Here is a 20,706-nt window from a genome sequence, read left to right on the forward strand (position 1 = left end):
GCTACCCAACTGCTACTATTTTACTATTTGGTCGAATGAAACGAAACAAAACGATTAGGGCCTACTCTTCTGTTATTTATATATTTTATTATTATTATATTATTATTATTGTCTGTTATAGATATTATCAGGGAATTGTTTCTTCTTGTATGTCTAAAATAAATTTTAAATGGAGGTCTAAAAAAAACTATAAAAAGGTTAAGCAATAAAGTATTTTTTACATTTTTGTTCGGATTACCTTCCCAGCTTGCTCTTATTGGTACACAAACAGAAAGAATCATAATGGTCGGAAATGTCAAAAAATTTTCACAACATGCATCTCAGTTTAAAAAAAAAAAAAAAAGATTGTAAATTGATTATCATCAGTGACGATATGGTTAACTGGAAATCAAAAGTTGTTGACATTAAATCAGATCTGTATATGCACATCTTTCGTAATCCCAGAGACCATGAAATGCCATGGAAATAAATCAAGCTATATAAGTCATCATTGATAAGCGGTTTAGTATGGTGGTTATGAAGGAGACAAAAAATACCCTTGCGACTTCATGAATCACGCTTGCAAGATTGCAAGTCGCTCGGTGTATTTTACTCGATGATGAATTAACGTTAAACTAAACCCAACAAACCAAGACTTTGATACCTTGATATTACCATCAGTCATTATCGTCATCAACACAACCATCATCAACATCATCATCATTGTCGTCATCGTCATCATCAACATTATTTGGCAACGCATAATGTAATAAAAAGCGACTAAAATTTTAAGGTGAAACAGGAAGTTTTATTAAAAGTATAAAACAAATATACACATTATATTGATTTGTAATGGAATTGTAAATATGTTACTTGTTCTTTTCAAGCAGTAGGTCTAGTTAAAAATAATTTACAATTCCATTTCTTAATTATTGTGGGTTAATAACAACATCCATTACTGTCATATACTCTGAAATTCATTGCAAATTGTCACCAGGATGAGTGCACAATGGGTTAGCAGCAGGATAACATTGTTATTACCAATAATATAACAATGAAAATGCCTGTTATTATCCTGCAATTACATAGAAACACCACAGAACGCTTCTAGCAACCTACATCTCATGTGCAGGCCTAATACAGATTAGAACTGGAGCTAAACTCACGTTGAAAATTCAAACAAATTTGAATGTCTACTGCTGAAATGTGAAACCACTGCATCTGAAAAACCATGTATACAAATTAGGAAATGTATATTTTATCAGCCATAACATAAAATGTATCTAGGGCCTATTTCTATTTTAAGGACAGGGTTCACCTAGCCATTATGAAAATGCTTTGTAACAGAATAGGATTTTTATTGCCTTATGCCTTACAGCAATCGACAGATATGTCATAATTTATTCATCATGTTTCATGAAGAAAGATTGATCTTTATAAACACTCTTAAATACTGATTACAAAAAATAATTAAAAATATTCTTTATAATCATTAATAATCACAATAATGAAAAACATTTAATTGTTTTTGTATTGTTACAAAGCTTTTTAATTTAAAGAACATAATTATATCAACAAGGCATCCGTAAAAACCAATAAACATACATATCAACTTTTAACATTTAGATGATAAGTAACAATTTTTTTTTTTTTTTAGTACCAACTAAAATTACACTGTAATGTATCTCCATCTAGGACCACAAAAAATAAATCCTTTCTCAAAACACATAAGCAATGAATTAGCATAGGTTATATTGAAAAGCACTGGTCATATTTGTATATTTTATTTATTTATGAAAATCTGGTAAACAATAGGCCACATGGGGTAGCCAGATACCCACGTAGTCATCATGATTCGTGGCTAATAATTAGTCTCCTCCTTACCTAAGCTTCATATATAGACATACAGTAAATCAAGAAAAACAAAATAAAATTCATACAAGACCGTAAAAATTTAAATTTTAAATTAAATTAAATTAAATTTTTAAGATATTCAATTAAATTTTATTTAAATTTGATTATAATTATTCCAGAATAAAGTTAAAATGTTATTAGAATGAAATGTTTGATTTTAAGGACTGAGTGAAAGCTTATGAAAAAAAATCTTCTTTATACCATATAACCAGCTACAGTATATACCATACATTAATAATATAAAATAAACTGAAAAAATGCATTAAATTTCCATTGCTGAAATACAGACATGAAAAATTACAATCAAATACACTTTATATTGTTTGAAGATTTGCATGGTTTTGCATGTTAAATTAAAATACACTTTGCTAGTACTATTCCAATAAAACAGTTACATCACAAGTAGTATGTATATTTTCTTGCATTCAACTGTCATACATATCAATAGCCACTTCAATGTATTTAGGCTATTATGAAAATAGTACATTTACTTTTTCATGTTAAAATCCTATTATGGCGAGGGTGACCTTTGATTTTGGTGAAATAAAATAAGAAAAAAAAAACAAACTATGAGGCTGGGTTTATGTAACTTGTCTAAAACTTGTCGAGACTTCTAATTTAAGAGCTACAGCAAGCAAGTGGCAAGTGAGGAACATTTGATGTTGAGTCCCCTTCTATAAAACTTTTTAAACATATCATCCATAATAGCACCTGATAGACTGCAATTACTGATGTCAAGATCATTCAGCTTAGGAGCTAAAGCAAACAAAGTGGAAAGTGAGGAACCTTTGATATCATTGAGGTTATTACCATTGATATTAAGATATTTCATTTCCAACACAACTTCTTTACTAGAACACTCTTTAACCATATCATCCATAATAGCACCTGACAGACTGCAATTACTCATGTCAAGATCATATAGCTTAGGGGCTACAATAAGCAAAGTGGCAAGTGAGGAACCTTTGCTGTCTTTGAGGTTATTTTTACTGATATCAATTTCTGTTAATTGCAATACAACTTTCCTACTAGAATGCTCTTTGACCATATCATCAATAATAGCACCTGAAAGACTGCAATTACTCATGATAAGATCATTTAGCTTAGGAGTTACAGCCAGCAAAGTGGCAAGGGAAGAACCTTTGATATTATTGAGGTTATTTTCACTGATATCAATTTCTGTTAATTTTAACACAACTCCGTTTCTTGAACACTCTTTGACCATTTCATCCATAATAGCACCTGTGAGACCACAATTACTTATGTCAAGATAATTCAGCTTAGGAGCTACAGCCAGCAAAGTGGCAAGTGAGACACCTTTGATGTCACTGAGGTTATTTCCACAGATATTAAGATATGTCAATTTCAACACAATTCTTCTACTAGAACACTCTTTGACCATATCCTCCATAATAGCACCCGACAGACTACAATTTCTAATGTAAAGGCTTAATTGTTTTGAAGCAAAAGACAGCAAAGTGGCAAGTGAGGATCCTTTGATGTAATTGAGGGTATTTTTACTGATATCAAGATGTGATAATTCTCCCCTACCAGAACATTCTTTGACCATATCATCCATAGCATCTGAGAGACTGCAATTTATCATGTAGAGAGTATTCAACTTAGGAGCTACAGTCAGCATAGTGGCAAGTGAGGAACATTTAATGGCATTAAGGTTATTTTCACTGATATTAAGTCTTTTTAATTCCAAAATAACACCTTTACTAGAATAATCTTTGACCATATCATCTATAATAACACCTGACAGATTGCAATTACTCATGTCAAGATCATTCAGCTTAGGCGCTACAGCAAGCAACATGGAAAGTGAAGAACCTTTGATGTTTTTGAGGTTAGTTTTACTGATATTAAGTTTTGTTAACTTCAACACAACTCCCCTACTAGAACACTCTTTAACCATATCATCCATAAAAGCACTTGACAGACTGCAATTACTCATGTCAAGATGAATCAGCTTAGGAGCTAAAACAAACAAAGTGACAAGTGAGGAACCTTTGATGTCATTGAGGTTATTTTCACTGATATCAATTTCTGTTAATTCCAACATAACTCCTTCCCCATGCATTGCATCAACAATCTTTTCCACAGTAACACCTGTTATATTACAATTGAATAAAATAAGATTCTCAAGTCTTGATGCATTAAACAGCAGATGAATTAAAAATAATACAGTGACTTTGGACCTATAGTCATATTCTGTAATATTATATTTGAAGTTTAATTTCTTACATTCACCTGATAAACTACTGACGACATCATCAGTACATAATTCATGGATTTCCCCCAAAACATCCTGTTCATCTTCTACAGCAATTAAAACATGAGCAAAAATTTTGCCAATGTCTTCAGATGATTGTATTTTCAATTTATTTAATAGATGTTTTTTGTTTCTCCAATTTGTTTCGTTACTCATAAGTTGAATGATCTGCTCATCTGAAATTATCTCTTCATTAGGGATCATATGATAACCAAACATCCTTAGTGAGTTGCATATGTCTACTATGTGACTTTCATAATTCATAGTACCTTTGCTTGGCAACTCTTGTGAGACTGATGGCTGACTCTCATCCATACCTAAAAAAACAAAAAATTTTTGATTTAAAGTATATTATTGAAACTCAATATAACAACTCACAATACTGTTTTTCAATTTAATATGAGACACTCCTGGAGTCAAGATAAAAATGATTTTGTGTAATTGCCTTCCAGGCAGTGGTGACTTCAGATATTTGTCAACAAGGCATCGGACATGTGTGACAGGAGGGTCCAAACCAAGGGACCGACTAGCCTCGGTCAGGCTCAAGGAATAAATATCCCTTGTAGGGTTAAAAGGGGGATTTTCTATGGTTTAGTATGGCCCAAATTGTGGTTTTAGAACATAATATTAGAGATTCAGGCCCGTAGCCAGGTCATTTCAAGGGGGGGGGGGGTTTCTGGGGCGTGGGGTCCAGGGGGCCTGCCTAAGGGCCCCGGTGGGGTCGGAAGCCAGCAGTTTTTGTGTTTAATAGGTCTATATAATGTTATAAAAGCAGTTATATTTTGAAAAAGATCTATGTAATAAAAAGGTGGTAATATAATAAAATTAGAAAATATTTCGTGAGTGGATTTCCCGTACGATCAAACATTGTAACGTTACTGGGTTTGGTCTACAGGACTTCGTGCTTCGAACAGGTCATTCAATTCATAGAAGAAGCCTTTTGATGGAGAAAGTGTACTTTTTTGGCAAAGGTTTGCCTAGGTCGAAACTAACTCCGGCTATATAAAAATTGATTAGAATATTGAAAATGTTATTCGTGTAAATGAATAGATAAAGATTACTAGGCCTAATATGTCCATTTTTATTGATCTAATCTACGTATATTTACTTTACTTAGTTTATATTTAAATATTTAAAATTGTTTATAAATTTATCTAAAATACTATATGAAATAATGTAATCATTAAAATCTATGATAATAATTGATATTTAAATAAAGCAAAAGATTGAAACATGTTAAATACAGACACAAATTTTACATAGACCTATTTCTAGATTACAGAAATTATATAAATTTGTAATAAAATGATATACATTTATATATATATATATATATATATAATAAATAAATAGAAATATGCGTAAATATGTATTTAGTATAACAAATTAAATTTAAACCAAAATATGGAAGAAGCATAGGAAGAAAGAAGAATAGGAATTAATTGAAAATGAACAATAATAATCTTTTTTTTTTCATCATTGCATCTCGTTTTTGTGAAAATAACCCACCTTAAAGGTACTATCTGTCGTTTTCTTCTTTGCCACAATGGACGAAAAAAGTAAGTTATTCTACGACGTTTCGTAATTCTTTATCACTAAAAATTAACAAACACGCGTTTTGACGCACTCCGTTCTGTTGTGTGTGTGTCTGCTATTGAAAACAACCTTCCTAATTTTGTGACTGGCTATGATGACTGAGATGGACCATGTTGACTTATTAATAATATTTTGTTTGGGATGGAAAAAAAGGAGTCAATTTCCCAAAAATGCTCCATCAGCAATCAGTCCAGAATCAGGTGATTAAGTCGCAAAACTTTAGCTGCATTTGGTAGATTAAGTCACAAAACTTTAGCTTCGTTTAGTGGCGGCATTTACTCTAGGTAGACGGCGACCAGTTTCGTTACCGGTTGGTACATTCTTACAAACATTCAGGCAAAGTTAGGCATAACCAGGGGCGGATTTGCGGGGGGCCGGCCCGGCTCCGGCCCCCCCTTTTTGGAGGTAAAAAAAGAAAAAAAAAAGAAAAAAAGAGAGAAAAATAAAAAAATGATGGCCAAGAATGCCTCAAATGTTATGTTCGGGCGTCTAGAACACAAACATTTTGACCCCCTACGACAGTGTTGTCTCAATCGACCCAACTTTCGGCCCCCCTTCCGGGCCCCCCCCCCTTTTAGACATTTCTGGATCTGCCCCTGATAACAGCAAACTTTTTTTGGTCAGCTTGATTAATTCGTCAAGACATCGGACAATTCACACATTTAAACCAATATCTTTATTATTTCTGATCTCAGAGTCCATGTTATGAAACTCAGGGTCTTGTTTGAGTTGTGGTTTGGGTGTTGAGAACCAGGAGGTGAACTTATCAAGCTTGCTTAGGGAAAAAACAGCTTAAATTGTCTTAAATTCAATACTTTGCTTAAGTTGGATTTATCAATAATTATCAAATATATTTGGCTAAATAAACTGGCTATAACTGAATTAATCACCATTAAACTGTTGATATTTGAAAGAAGCCAATACTTAATTACTAGGAATAGAAGCAACACTCGCATTATAAAGAACATTGTATGGCCATCTAAACATCCACGTATTTAGTACATTGATATTAATCACATACACAAAGACCAACTTAAAAATTCAATCATGCATTCGCCAGGACAAACTAATTAAAATTCAGTATTCAAATCTTTCCCACACATCTGGAATACTTTGCAAAAAGAAATAAGAGATGGATTCATTTTTAATTTAAACATATTTATTAACACTTTCACTTTGAGAACTAGAAATTGTAAATACATAAAAAAAAAAAATTAAACATGTTAAAAATCTTATTTTACCTTTATGTTGCTTTTATATTATTTTGTTGCTATAAGTGGCACTTTGGAGAGCTCCCAGATAGTAGCCTTAAAATGCCACTTTGACAGGTATTATGGTCATTAAGTTCAGAAGACAATTGCTACTTTATTCTATTCACTGTAGGGTCTGTAGTATATTTAATGCAAAAATCATTATTATGTACATGGTAACAATCACAAACATTTAATACAGAAGGTAAATTGTCTTGTCTAACACTTAGGCCTAGTTCAGACTAGGTGAATAAACCCGGCTTAACTCACCGAGTTTATCCACGTGCCAGTCTGAACTAGGTGGCTTATGTTTGTAGCTGTGTTCCTATAGTAACTAGGCCTGGCGTGCCACCGTGTTTAACTTTTCTAAGCCGGGCTTTAATCACTGCGCCCGGCAAAGTTAAGCCAGGCTTAACTTTGAGCCAGGCTTAACTCAAGCCTGGCTTATCTTCAAGCCTGAACGTAGCCTACAGCCATGCTTCCTAATGCTATTATGTCTTTGTACCTATGAAAATATATAGGCCTATTAAAAAAAACCCACCTTGACTTGATTTAATGAAACTTGGTTCAATGGAACTTGATTTCGTGGAATATATTTCTGTATGTTCTTTTCCTTTATCCTTCACATAACACATTTTTCTGTGTAACATCTTTGCTACATAGTGTCTTAGGTCACCTATATCAAAAGAATTTTTAAATCTCATTTTGCTATGCATTATACAAGAGAAGTAAGAAAACGATTCCATGAATTAATGAACCCCGAAGAAAAAGGGGTTTGGGTTCTTGGCGGGAAAATGTTGATATCTAAAGGGCGGGAAATGAGCTTTCCTGACTTTTGAAGTGTCTTTTATTGACTTTTAAGTTCTTCAGAATTAAAGGTTTTCCCCCTGATCTTGAAAATGATTCCATGAATCAATGAACCCCAAAGAGAAAGAGGGTTCGGGTTCTCGCCGAGAAATGTTGATATCTAAATGGCGGGAAATGCACTTTCCCGACTTCAAAATTTCCCCTTGAAAATTTTCAAGTAATTATCATTATTATTATTATTGATGAACCCCAAAAATAAAATGGGGTCAGGGATACTCCCCGAGAAAAATGTTATTCTTAGATGGCGGGAAATGAGCTTTCCCGACTTTTAATTTTCTTTTTGTTAACAAAAGAAAATTTTCCTCAATTGTCCTGAAAAGGTAGGTCTAGAATTTTTTTTTTTTTGTCCAAGAGAGAGGGCTGTCAGGACCCCTGACCACCAGATCTGCCAATATGTTTTGCGGGAAAAAATGTAACTCGGTCATCAACGTTTTTTTACAGTCCAAACATTTGGATGCGACCCATTGGTTGTGGAACGGAGCAGTAGATGATTAATATTCAGCGAGAGAGCTACAAAATATACATACTGTATATGTTTTTAAATTATAGACAATATTGCACTTATGCGTGACATTTTGGTTTGAGATAGACTTTGAATGAGCGAGTCTCAAATGTGTGAGCATTGGCGTATATGAGTTACTATGTGCAGCACAACATAATAGCGCTCATTCAAACATTGTATAAACATAGGCAGCGTTTATTCAACCATTGTATCAGCAAAACATTAAAATGGCGCTCCATATATTTTGGCGTTCGATGGGGCTCAGCAGAAATTGTCCCCACCAAAAGTTGGCCTAAATATGTCACTTTAAACAAGAACAGACCTAAGTATACAAAATATACAAACCTCTCAACATGGCTTCCACTTCACTTCAACGATTCCACTTCACTTCAACGATGATACTCTGCAAAGTCCAAAGGTTTGTATGTTCCGTAGAGGTCATTTCACCACTTTTTATGGCCTATACCTTTGGAAGTTCAGTGAGGGAATTCCAGAGATAATCTTCATGATCTTTATGCAAATTTGCTGTAGATATAAACAGGGTGAATACAATTATTATTATTTGCAGATGTTTTTAAAAAATTATGTTTTATCCATTACATGTAATGTAATGTAGCAGGGTAAACATGGCTAATGGTATATGAGCAGCAAAGGTATTTTAGGGTTAGATAAATGTAAAGCTAGGTTTCACAATGCTGTTATGTTTAATAATGCTTAATAGGCCTTCTTTATATTGGCAAAGTTGCATTGTACTGTATTGTAACCTAAATCAATATGGACTAATTCATTCATATCAGGCATACACCCAGGGATGTAATGCAAGCTAATGAAATGCACGTACGCAAATTACAATTTATGCATATATGCCTATTTATATATACATTACATGCAAATGTTATAATTAAATAGTTTGTGCAAAATATTAGAGGATTTGATTGTTAAATAGTCAAAAAATATTTGTTGACATTATCTGTGATTGTGTGTCTCTTTTACGTGTTGTACTTTTGTTTCTATTTTTTAGACAATATAGTTGTGGCGCTTGTGGTTTCCACAGGAGTTTAATTATGTACTGAAAACGCACTTCAATATTATATTGGGAATTTTAATAATTGTCCTAGTGACAATGGCTATAATAATAATAATAATAATAATAATAAATAATAATAAAAATAGTAATAATAATAATAATAATAATAATATTTATTTGGAAACACTTTTTAACAGTAAAACCAACTGTTGTAAAACTACAACAATCAAAGTCATTAAAACTAACAAAAAAAAAGAAAACAGGGAAATATAAAGCGAAAATAAAAAAGCCAAATTTACACCAGGAAATAATTAAATGAAGTGCACCTAAATAGTTTATCTGCATAAATAGACCATATAAAACATGATGATGTGCTGCAGATATGCAATGAGAAAAACATACAGTACTAACTTATTTTTAAAAAGTTTACAAGGGATAAAAATTAAAACAATAGTAGTAGGCCTATAACAACAAATAAAAACAACAACAAATAAAAACAACAAAAATAATAATGAACAAGAAGAATTACAATAATAACAAGAGCACTCAGTAGAGAGCATATTTCCGCCCACCGCAAATCCCTTTCTTTAAAATAAATCTCTCAAATATGTCCCTATTTTACCAAACCTCACCTCACTTCACTCCACCCCTTTTCAAAAATGCACAGTAACTTGTCCTAACACTTTGTTTTTCAAAAAGGGGCACAATTTGCACTTTCAGTATAAGTTTTTGGGAACTCTTTTTTTAGAGTGGCATGAACATTTTATTTCTATGCTTGACAAAATAAATACATGGCTGTTATTGGTGTTGAAATGGAAATATTATACAAATAATCAATGGTTCATAGCATCACATGTTTAAATATAAAGATATGTTTAAAATATTCCCCATCAGTTCCCAAAAACTAGTACTGTACACATAAAATGCTGTACACTTTACGGTAACTGCACTAATTTGAATATTCATCACACTGCTATGTTAACTGCCTATGGTATACGATGTCCTCATATCCGCACCCTCCTTCGGATCGTGAAAAAAAAAAATTAAATGATAAACAAATGTTTAAAGCTGATTAATAAATTGTATGTAGTCTACCATAATTAACAAATACAACCAAAAAAAAAGTTTATTCCAACAAAATTTATAGGCTATGACATATTATGTTAAATTGGTTCTTGCATTGTAAGTACAGCAGTTCATAACTTTATTACATTCATGCAAATATATTTCCCAGATGTAATTTCTAATTAAGTGTGTTACTTGTTTGCATATTTTATTTCACATAAATTTGACAAACTCCATTTGCACTATTGTCAATTACAGTATATTGATTTTTTTTTTCAATTTCAACACAATAAAATAGCTTTTCTATGCGTCAAAAAAGGCTAGCCATGGCAATGGAATAAAAATATACAAAAATTAATAAAGAACTGATGGTGTAGTCTGCAGAGGTCTACGAGTGAGAAAATATCTGGATAAATCAATAAATGCTTAAGTCTCCATTGAGACTTGCCTATTAGTTGGTGAAATATAGAAAATGTATATCTTTCTTTATTAATTGCTGCGAAGCAGCAAATTCATATTCTTGACAGCAATTTGACCTCTGAAAGGTCATTGTTTGTCAAAAAACAAGGGCCTACGACTGAAAAGCGGAGTTTCCTTCTTTCGTTCTGCCGGGTAAAATAAATTACTTTAGGCGACGTTTGTACCAACGTCCGCATGTCGCGCTAGCCTTATCCTACTCTAGGCCTAGACTAGCTAGGATGGTATAGGCCTAGCCTTGAAGGTCCCAATGAAAAACAACGTCGCTCCTTGATAGCTAAAATTGTCTATTTAACATCAGAATAATTCATTATTAGACCTATAGTTGTTTTTTGAATTGTACTCCACAAACTTCAGACGATACCTCGCACAACTCGAGTAACGTCTCGTATCTGTTGTGACGTCTTGGCTCGCTGGCTCACACTTGCGATGTCTCGCACTTGTGATCAAATAACACGCTGGCTCGCACTTTGGCAACACTCTTTGACAGTCTAACTCGCCTCTAGAAAACCCGCCCTTGGAAACTTGCCCCATAAAAAAATGTACACTTCCTAGACCAGGGAGTTGTTATTTAATTTTTGAAACTTTATTTTAAAAAACCTAAACCATAATTCACCACTATAGACACTTTTTGACAAAAATGAAAAATTACGACTTTATTACCCAATGTGTTCTAATATAGACAATGGGTCGTGTCTCATATTATTTGTTATATTTTTATTATTCATTATTTTCACTTGACTCGTATACATAATTTTGTTCGAAGAACATTTATATACAGTGGTACTTCGCAGCACTTCACTTGCAATTTGCAATTTCTAGTATAGCATTATAATTCAGCATTATTGACTTTCAGTGAAGTAAAACATCACTAGTATTTTTCTGTATTATTTGGATTAATTTCATTTTAAGTAACTTACTGGAGATATTTAGCTGAAAATGACACTTTTGATATCATAAATGTAATAAGACTCTATAATATTTATAACATTTGCATCAAATCATCATTTGTGGTTCAAGAATAGCTCAATTTTAAAAAAATCCATAACCATAAAAACATTACTTGTCTAAGAATTTTTAAATTAATTAATTCTTTTTGAATAAGCCCAATATGATTTCACTCCCTTGCAACACAATGATCTGATATCATCTGTTCTTTATCAGGCACCGCAATTAGGGAATTGCTAATTGTATTTCATCATTTAAAATATTAACTTCTTAAGTACAACTGAAACAAGGCAACAGTTTTTATTTAAAAATCATAAAAAATGTTCCCAAACTAATTATACTAATCAAGCAACATTTTGATTTGAAGGATCACAACCTGATTGTTAAATGGTTTAATTAATAAACTTTAAACCAATTTTTATGGTTATAACAGATTTTCACAAATAAATTCCAGAATTGTATCCCAGAATTGCAATATGTCCCTTTATCCATGTCATCCAACATCACCATGTCTAATAAATATTCATTTTGTATGCTCTCATCAGGAAAATATGAACTTGATACATTCTGGGCAAAGCAGAAAACAATAAAATTCATCATTATTATACTTTTTTGTAATTGTGCTCTTGTTTTGTTTACAGTAGCATATAATTATATGCAAACCTTCAAAAATGTTGTGAAGTCTGAGGATTCTTTTTATATAGATATAAATGCATTCTTAGCTAAAATTCCATCATTCTACCAGCTTGAACGTTCGTATAGCTTCTTCAATTTTCTTCAATTCATTCTCTGTTTGCACCATCTGCAAACAAAACATAAAACCCCAGTACAATTAAAATATGGCACAAAATACATAAAATAAAAATAAAAAATATACTCAAGATAATTTGTAACAAAATTTGCAGTGGTTAGATCGTTGTTTGGCTATATTGCCACAATTACAATAACCAGCAAAAATCTGAGGACAAATTTTCGTAATGTTCTGTGTTTCCTAATATGCACATAAATCAGTTGTGGCATTATCCGAAGGTGAGACAACTATAGTTGTCTCAGTTCAAGGTAAGTTTGTTTCGGCAACTCATCCCTGAGTAAGAATTTGGAGTCAGCCCTGGGTACAGGACTGACTTTGGTTATCAGATGAGGGCCATACTACACAAGTATCTGACAACCCTCCCCCACCCCATCCCCCTGCCAATTTTAAAATTTACCTTTTCTGAGTTTGCTGCCCTTACTTTCTCTGGAACTTTGTTTTGATAGTCTGCTTTAGACATCGTTTCTTGAAGTTTCTTGTTTTGGTCATTTAATCGCTGTTTCTTCTGCTCCAATTTGCCAATTTCTTTACTAACATCCACAATACCCTAAGGAATTAAAAGTTGACAATGTTGATGTTGTTAATCTTAATATAAAAATAATGGTTTTTTTTTATGGTTCAGCAAGCACACTGTCCATCTGAGTAATGATGCTTTATGCTAATATTTAAAATACATCTGAATATGTGATACAAGTTTGAAGAGGTTGCAAAATTAAACAGTATTACTGTTACTATTACTGTATTATTGTTTACCTATTAAAAACAAGCAATAATAAAGTGGTTAAAGCCAATAATAAAGTGGTTAAAGAGGAAAAACGATTTTGATATATTGAATTGATTTAACCAACAGCATACAGACTTGGAAAAGGCACTGCTGTCCCCAACCACCTTAAGTGAGGTCCATGGCCATGACTCCTTCAGAACAGTACTAGTGTAATAATCAATGAAGCAGAGGCAAATGACAAAATGTCAGTCCAGACTCACCTTAAGCATCAAGTGAATTTGACATTTGTCAGACACTGTCATCATAGCACAGCCAACTGGAGGTTTTTCATTTAGGAGTGTCTTCACATTGGACGAGTAGGTCAGGGTACGGATTGTGTCTGTGAATTCCTTAATTATGGTTACAACTTCTTCATCAGAGCTTTCCAAGTAAACTGTAATTATTAAAACAATAAGGATATTTCCAGTTTTTAATTTATCTTTTCAAATTCATTCTATTCCCAAATTAAATGGTTTTTTATAATGGCTAAATACTAATTATTATTATGTTTATTATCAAAATAATTACAATATCATTATCAACTTCATTATTAATATGTGCATATGGCACACACCAAGTGAAAGATGGTTGGAAAGACAGTACTGCTAGCAGCAACCAAATATTGTAGCACAAATCAGGACTCCACCACTCTAAAAACCAACTAAACCCAATTCGTTTTGCCCCACATGCGGTGTTAAATAATACCCCATTAAGATCAAAATTAATAAAAAACTACATTATCATAATTAATCAAATCAATAAACTATTGTATAAGTGTAATATTTGCCCAACCGGACATGAAAATGTACTGAATACTCAGTACGTGTTAAAAGTTTTTCTCAGGTGAAACCAAACACACTTTCTCCAGGCTGCGGTATTTGTTTTTTTTTCATACATACTGAGTATTCAGTACATTTTCACATCAGGTTGGGCAAAAATTACAACTATACTTGATTTTCTTTACACAAATTCAGTTATTGTATATTCCATCAGGATGCTAACAATTACCATTAATAAATTAATGATTATTGACTTTGTTGACATCCGTATGTAGAAAATAATGATAATGATGATGATAGCACTAACAATAACAATGAAAATTGCAGTGACAACAGCAATTATAATGCAGCAATTTTATATATTACCTACCATCTGCTTTTGTTTTGACGAGATTGTAATCAGCTCGCAATGATCGAATCTGTTTAATAATAGACTGCACAAATTCAACATCTGAATCCAACTTCTCATTACTAAATGGACACTGCAAAAAAAAAATGTTCAAACAAAAATTGAAATATTTATTCTTCATAAAATAACTTGTAACGTCATTATGCTGAATCCATTATCTTAAATCCAATGATAACAATGTAAAAACATTGTGGAGTTTTCATTACTTCTTTAACATCTGGATAGCGAGTGACACATATACTTGGTGGTTCTCCTTCTGTCCTTCTAGGCAAACGCTGGAAGAGTTCCTCGGAGATGAATGGCATGAACGGGCTGATGAGTCGTAGGCCGATATCAAGGCATGTGTACAAGACCTGACGGACGGCATCAACACGAGCGGAATCACCAGACTGCACAATAGGCTTCATGTATTCCTATAATAAATTAATAGATCACATTAATATAATATAAATGAAATGAATGGTATTGAATACAGCATGATTAATTATAATATTAATACTGAATAATTTTTATTTTTATATAAAAAATATAACATAGTAAACATGAAAATCTTTTTAATGTTATGATTTTGATGTTTCAATTATTTAAAAAAAATTGCAATTGACTGTGAAGCTCTCCTAGCTATTCTGACCCTAAGCTGTTTCATGTATGCCATAACTTGTTTTAATTCCTACTTGCTATATTCATATTTATTTAAAGTGATATTATTCTTTACATTGTCTTTGTCTGCAATACATTTTATTTGATACAAAATGTCTAATAATTTTATATCTTACCAAGTAGTAGTCACATAGGTCATACAGCCAAAAGTGATGAATTGAGGTAGTAATGGAGGAAAAATCAAATACAGGCCAACCAATCTCACACGCCTGGACAGCGCTAGCTAATCGGCTAAGAATCCATCGATCCATCGGGCCTTCCAGTCCGCAAAGCTACATTAAAATAAACATAGCAATATAAATTATATCAATTTGGGTCCTTATGTCCAGGTAATGTGATGCTCTTTAGGTAAAATCTACAGCATAATTCATGATTGCAAACAATTTGATTGAATATAAAAAAAAATAACACAACATTAATAATAACAATAACAATGATATTTAAAAAAACAACCAAAAATAAATAATAAGAATATATAAAACAGATTATAGTCCATTTTGTAATTACAATAATGAGAACATATAGTTGAAACTATGAAGTACGCTCAAATTGAGATTCAAACTTGGGCTGCTATGATACTCCTTAGGGTAAATTGCAACATTCTAAGGAAATACCTCAAATTTAGCTTTAGGTGTGAAGCCTTCTCCTAGGGTCATTGTTGCAAAGCGAGTTGCATTCCACATCTTGTTGCAGAAATGACGGTACCCGAGTACACGCATCACATCTAAGTTGATGTCACGACCCTGGGCTGTGTACGCACAAAGCGCAAATCGAAGAGCATCAGTACCACATTCAGGTATTCCGTTCGGGTAGTCCCTCTTCTGTCCATCCTTAGCCCGCTGTACTTCTTTGGGGTCTAAGTTTCCCTGTTCTAAAATCTTGTGCAAGCCCTGTGTACAACAAATAATTACAGGTATCAAACTACAGAATAGAGCAAAAAACAAATGCTTTTACATTTGAGAATCTGGCTTTGAATCGAGGTCATTGGGAATTCAAGAGTGGGCATCATAACTACAACTGCTTTCCACATCAACCCTCTTCACTAATTAGAAATTTATTATACAGTTTTATAACGCACCTAAATAAATTCTTGTCATTTGACTAGTGGATTTGTATCACATGAGATTGGCTATTTATACCATTTCCTCACTCATCATGGAAATTTAGTTCCACTGTGCATTTCAGTTGCATGCCTTAACTTAACTTGGACTGCTCAATCCAGAAAAAGCTAGTGTTTTGCTTTATAAATAAAAAATTTATGAAATAATTAATGCTTTTTATTCGCGTAATGGAAAAAATACTTTCATTCATTGAAAGATTGAATGTTCTATTCAACTCGGCTCTGTCTCTTTAATGGAACAGTCAACCTTTCAGCTCATGAAAAATATTCTTCCCATTGCACTCATAAAACATTCATTATTTGTGTACTAGCAAATAGCAAATAGGTTAGCTTATACCCCAGGAGTTGGATATTTTCACCTGTATTTCACCTTTGGAACTTGAACTTATTTACTGAGTCAGACACATGCCAAATCATAAAAAAACAAAAAAAAAATGCCTGGTTAGCATGTGAAAAGCAAAGGGTTTGAAAGATTTGTTTTAAACATAACACAAAAACACAGTTCAACCTGTACATATTGTATTATTACGACCAACTGAATTTAGATAGAAAGTCTTAGAATTCCTAAAAACAAAATTGCTCTAATATTCAACAATATAATCATACAATGCTTTATATATTATGTAAAACAAAAGTGTAACAAATATGTGAAAAAATCTAAAAGCGCACCTCCAATGTAATCCCTTTGATAACATCGACTGGGTCAATCACGTTGCCTAGCGACTTGCTCATCTTGCGGCCATGTGCGTCACGTACCATTGCGTGCAGATACACTTGCTTGAACGGTAGTTTGCCATTGAGCTTCAGGCTCATCATTACCATGCGTGCTACCCAGAAGAAGATAATGTCATGGCCTGTCTCCAGCAGCGTACCTGGATAGAAGGTTTTCAGGTCAGGGGTCTAAGGTCACACAAAAATAAAAATATTAATATATGTCAATGCTGAAAAAAAATTCACATGTTTACACAAAAAAATATAAAACTTGTAAGTTTATGTTAAAAATCTTTAATGCTAGGCTCTAAGGGGTACAATGCTATTGCACTGATCAGACCACCAAAGATAAAGGCAAAAATACAGGAAATGCACTTCTTTATTTAATATTGAAAGTATTGTGACATAATGCGATATACCTCATCTGGCCAGCCAAAGATGGAGAATGGGAAAATGCCTGATGAAAACCATGTATCCAAAACATCATCATCTGAAAAAAAATCATGTCAATTAAAAACAAATCAAAATATAAAAGGAAAAAACAAACTTATAAAAATATATCAACACAGCATAAAACAATGTCTAATAAATATCTGGATGAAATGTTTACAAACATATTTTAACATATTAAAAACATAAGGTGAAAATTATGGTTGCCAATAATTGAAAGGAACTTCTTATTTATGTATTAAATGATACTCATTTGTTTGTAATAAATATGATCAAATAGAAGGCAGCAGAGATAAAAGGAATGAGGAAAGACATCCATAATACAAGGTGAAATGATAGTAATTGTTATTGTCGTGATGGAACAGACAATAACTGGATTTGCATCAGGAGAAACATGTATAGGTGTGGTGGTTGAAATGCATGGCTTCCAATCCCCAGATCCTGGGTTTGATTCCTGTCACTGTAACAACATTTTTTCTCACGACCAAACACAACTTCATGTACTAAGACTCATATTGAGACTTAGTTTATGTAGAGCATCCTGTGTGCATGTCTGTCTTGCGAAGGGATTACCACTTTGAAGTCCACTGTTTGCCATATCCTTGGCCCTTGTACCTAAAGCTAAATAAATGTGATACCCAGCTTGCTAGAAGCAAGAATTTATATTGATACCTTGCCTGAGTTGAATCTTATCCTTGGGAACTTTGAACCTGGCAGCTGCTTTCTCCAATGCTTCCTCTTCTGTGGTAGCACTCACCCAATAGTTGTTGTCTGTATCCTATAAGCAAACACAAAATTAATACATAATGGAACTAAATTGTATCAAAAGTCATCTTATTTTATATTGTATTATTTTATATAAACATTTAAACTGTCATATCATATTCACCAGTTAGTTTAGTTAGTTAATGAGACACTCTTTAATAAATACTTTGCATCAGTGTGAAAACATGTGGTGTAAATACTTATAGATAAATGGATAGATGGATGAGCTCCACATATAGAATTGGACTTGCTGACTGCAATGCTCAAATTATAGCACTAAAATATTAGACCTGTGATTAAAATGAGAAAATGTGTAATATGCATGCTAAATGCCTATTTGTGTGAAATTAGCACACATCACAAATAATATCAGGTGACAAAAAAGATGCCTGCAACACTCAGAAAATAATTTAATAAGGTTCTATGCACATGTGCACAATCTGTGCCATAACACACATAAAATGTACAGACCTTTAGCAAGGTAGGTATTTTACAGTATCTCGGTAGGAATTATTGTGGAAATTTGTATAATATTTAGCATGCGTGCGACCTAATATTTTATCTCATGTGTATCAGTTATTAGGCTCAATGTTCTCTGCCAATGAAACAATTTATCTTGCAATTAGTATGTATCTCTTCTTAAAAATAGGTCTACTTACACTGAATGCAGGTCTGCCCTGACAAGATTCAACTTATACTACCAAAAAACTATCCACTATCCAGGTGTATTATCATCAACAATATCAGTATTATCAATATTATAAACATTATCATCATCACCACCACCACCATCTTCCAATCAATTCTTATTCTTTTTTCTTATTCTTATTATTTTATTGCACAATAGAATAATCTTGATGGGAGGGCCTGATCTCTAAAGTAAACTTAATTACTATAACAATTGTTTGAGAACCACTCCCATCCAGTATAAAAAAAACATCATTAAAATGTAAGATAAAATATAATAGACAATACAACATCAAGCAAAAAGCAAGCAAAAAATAAAATAAAGAATAAATTTAAAAAAAACCAAAAAAAAAAACAAAACAGAATAAATGCAAAAACAGTAATTAAAAGCAAAAAACAAGGTCATCACAATCACCATCTAAGTTCAGTAATAACAATAATAATTATAATTATTCTACAAAACCTATTGTTATTATTACCATCATTACAGCAAAATTCCCATTATTATTTTATTATTTATTATTTATAATTATAATTATTATTATTATCACCATTATGTACCATTATAACTACAATTACCATTATCTTCATTATAACAATCATAACAAAAATAATAACTATCATCATTATCATATTATTAATATTCCAAACACCTGTATTACATGACTCCTCTAATTCCATCAGCATTTCAAACAAGGTATACATACCTCTCCAGGTGGCACACTGCTATCATCCACAGTTACAAAATAAGCTGGGATACGATGGCCCCACCAAAGTTGACGCGAGATACACCAATCCCTATGAAGAAGAAATAAAAAGAAATTTTTATATACAAGACAGTGCTATCCAATACAAAAAAACTTATTGACCTTTCTGAAAATCATCTGAGGGTTTGAAAGTTGGAAGTCACTTAGAACAAATGTGGTTAAATGATCTTCTCATAACACAGTTAAGTTATTTTGCTCTGCATGGTGACGCAAAAATTATGAATTTGCGGGAGAGATGCTTTGTTTTCAGGGAAATTCTTGCCTGCTGTTACGAATTACAAAAGTTTCCTGCAACTTGCTCGAGACTTTGGACCAGTGTCATCTTGAATCCTCACCTGCTGTTTTTCAACCACTGATTCCAGGTTTTTATGTGCATGTCAGGGATTATCTCCAAATCTCCATCCTCAACTGCTTGCACAGCAGCAGCAGCCATCTCAGTGCAGTCCACAAACCACTGAGACTTGACCAGCGGTTCAACAATGTCTTTAGAACGACTGAAAAATCAAAAGCATAAAGGTTAACTCGTTAAGTTCTATATCTGCACTGCATGACAACACAGGTTTCTGGAGCCAGATTTAAATTAAAAATTGATAATATTTTTACTTACTCTTTTGGAAAAATAGTTAAAAAAAAAACAAAAACAATTCAAAAACTAGATTTGAACTCGTCACTGAGGACGAGTTAGGTGATCCGCCGTACTTTGACCCTCACGAAGCACACGCGGTTCTGACTGAAAAGTATAATATTCTAAAGCATGCTCTATTTAAAGAGTAATTTTGAGCATTTTAAAAGGAATTTTAAAGAAAAAGAGTAATTTTGAGCATTTTAAGGACTTACGAATGTGTACACATACGTCTTAACGTCCGTGCGCACGGTAGTAT

At 32.7% G+C, this 20,706-nt stretch overlaps 2 protein-coding genes across 4 annotated transcripts in view; both read right to left on the reverse strand.

Moving 5' to 3' along the window:
- Positions 1 to 765: 765 nt before the first annotated feature.
- LOC117120313 (receptor-like protein 54) lies at positions 766 to 10,109 on the reverse strand. 2 transcript variants are annotated; one of them, XM_033265337.1, is made up of 4 exons: positions 8,732 to 10,109; positions 7,559 to 7,693; positions 2,857 to 4,488; positions 766 to 2,679 (listed from the first exon to the last, which is right to left on the reverse strand). In XM_033265337.1, exons 1-4 carry the CDS (start codon positions 8,739 to 8,741, stop codon positions 2,519 to 2,521), a joined length of 1,938 nt encoding a protein of 645 aa, XP_033121228.1. In that variant the 5' UTR covers positions 8,742 to 10,109; the 3' UTR covers positions 766 to 2,518. The 2 variants fall into 2 exon arrangements, with proteins under 2 accessions (XP_033121228.1, XP_033121227.1); XM_033265336.1 differs by having other exon boundaries at positions 766 to 4,488.
- A 1,668-nt stretch (positions 10,110 to 11,777) lies between these two features.
- Positions 11,778 to 20,706, reverse strand: part of LOC117120312 (valine--tRNA ligase-like) — an 18,164-nt gene continuing 9,235 nt past the window's right edge. The window contains exons 11-22 of one of the 2 annotated variants that reach the window (XM_033265334.1): positions 20,161 to 20,319; positions 19,766 to 19,856; positions 18,279 to 18,384; positions 17,576 to 17,646; positions 17,115 to 17,345; positions 15,940 to 16,215; positions 15,442 to 15,597; positions 14,872 to 15,078; positions 14,627 to 14,738; positions 13,699 to 13,871; positions 13,112 to 13,261; positions 12,603 to 12,705 (exon numbers count right to left, since the gene is read on the reverse strand). In XM_033265334.1, coding sequence (XP_033121225.1) covers positions 12,637 to 12,705; positions 13,112 to 13,261; positions 13,699 to 13,871; positions 14,627 to 14,738; positions 14,872 to 15,078; positions 15,442 to 15,597; positions 15,940 to 16,215; positions 17,115 to 17,345; positions 17,576 to 17,646; positions 18,279 to 18,384; positions 19,766 to 19,856; positions 20,161 to 20,319 — 1,801 coding nt within the window. In that variant the 3' untranslated portion in view covers positions 12,603 to 12,636. Of the gene's footprint in view, positions 12,706 to 13,111; positions 13,262 to 13,698; positions 13,872 to 14,626; positions 14,739 to 14,871; positions 15,079 to 15,441; positions 15,598 to 15,939; positions 16,216 to 17,114; positions 17,346 to 17,575; positions 17,647 to 18,278; positions 18,385 to 19,765; positions 19,857 to 20,160; positions 20,320 to 20,706 lie in introns of both variants that reach the window. The other variant, XM_033265335.1, reaches the window with a different exon arrangement.

Source organism: Anneissia japonica, unplaced genomic scaffold, assembly GCF_011630105.1.
Source record: "Anneissia japonica isolate Jap-2015-1 unplaced genomic scaffold, ASM1163010v1 scaffold287808_len173961_cov137, whole genome shotgun sequence".
NCBI lineage: Eukaryota > Metazoa > Echinodermata > Crinoidea > Comatulida > Comatulidae > Anneissia > Anneissia japonica.

Excerpts from the sequence above, each read along its gene's own strand:
- LOC117120313 (XM_033265336.1), bottom strand. Across the intron at positions 4,489-7,558 it reads TTTCATTAAATCAAGTCAAG|GTATGGATGAGAGTCAGCCA; the intron begins GTGGGTTTTTTT and ends TTGTTTTTTTAG.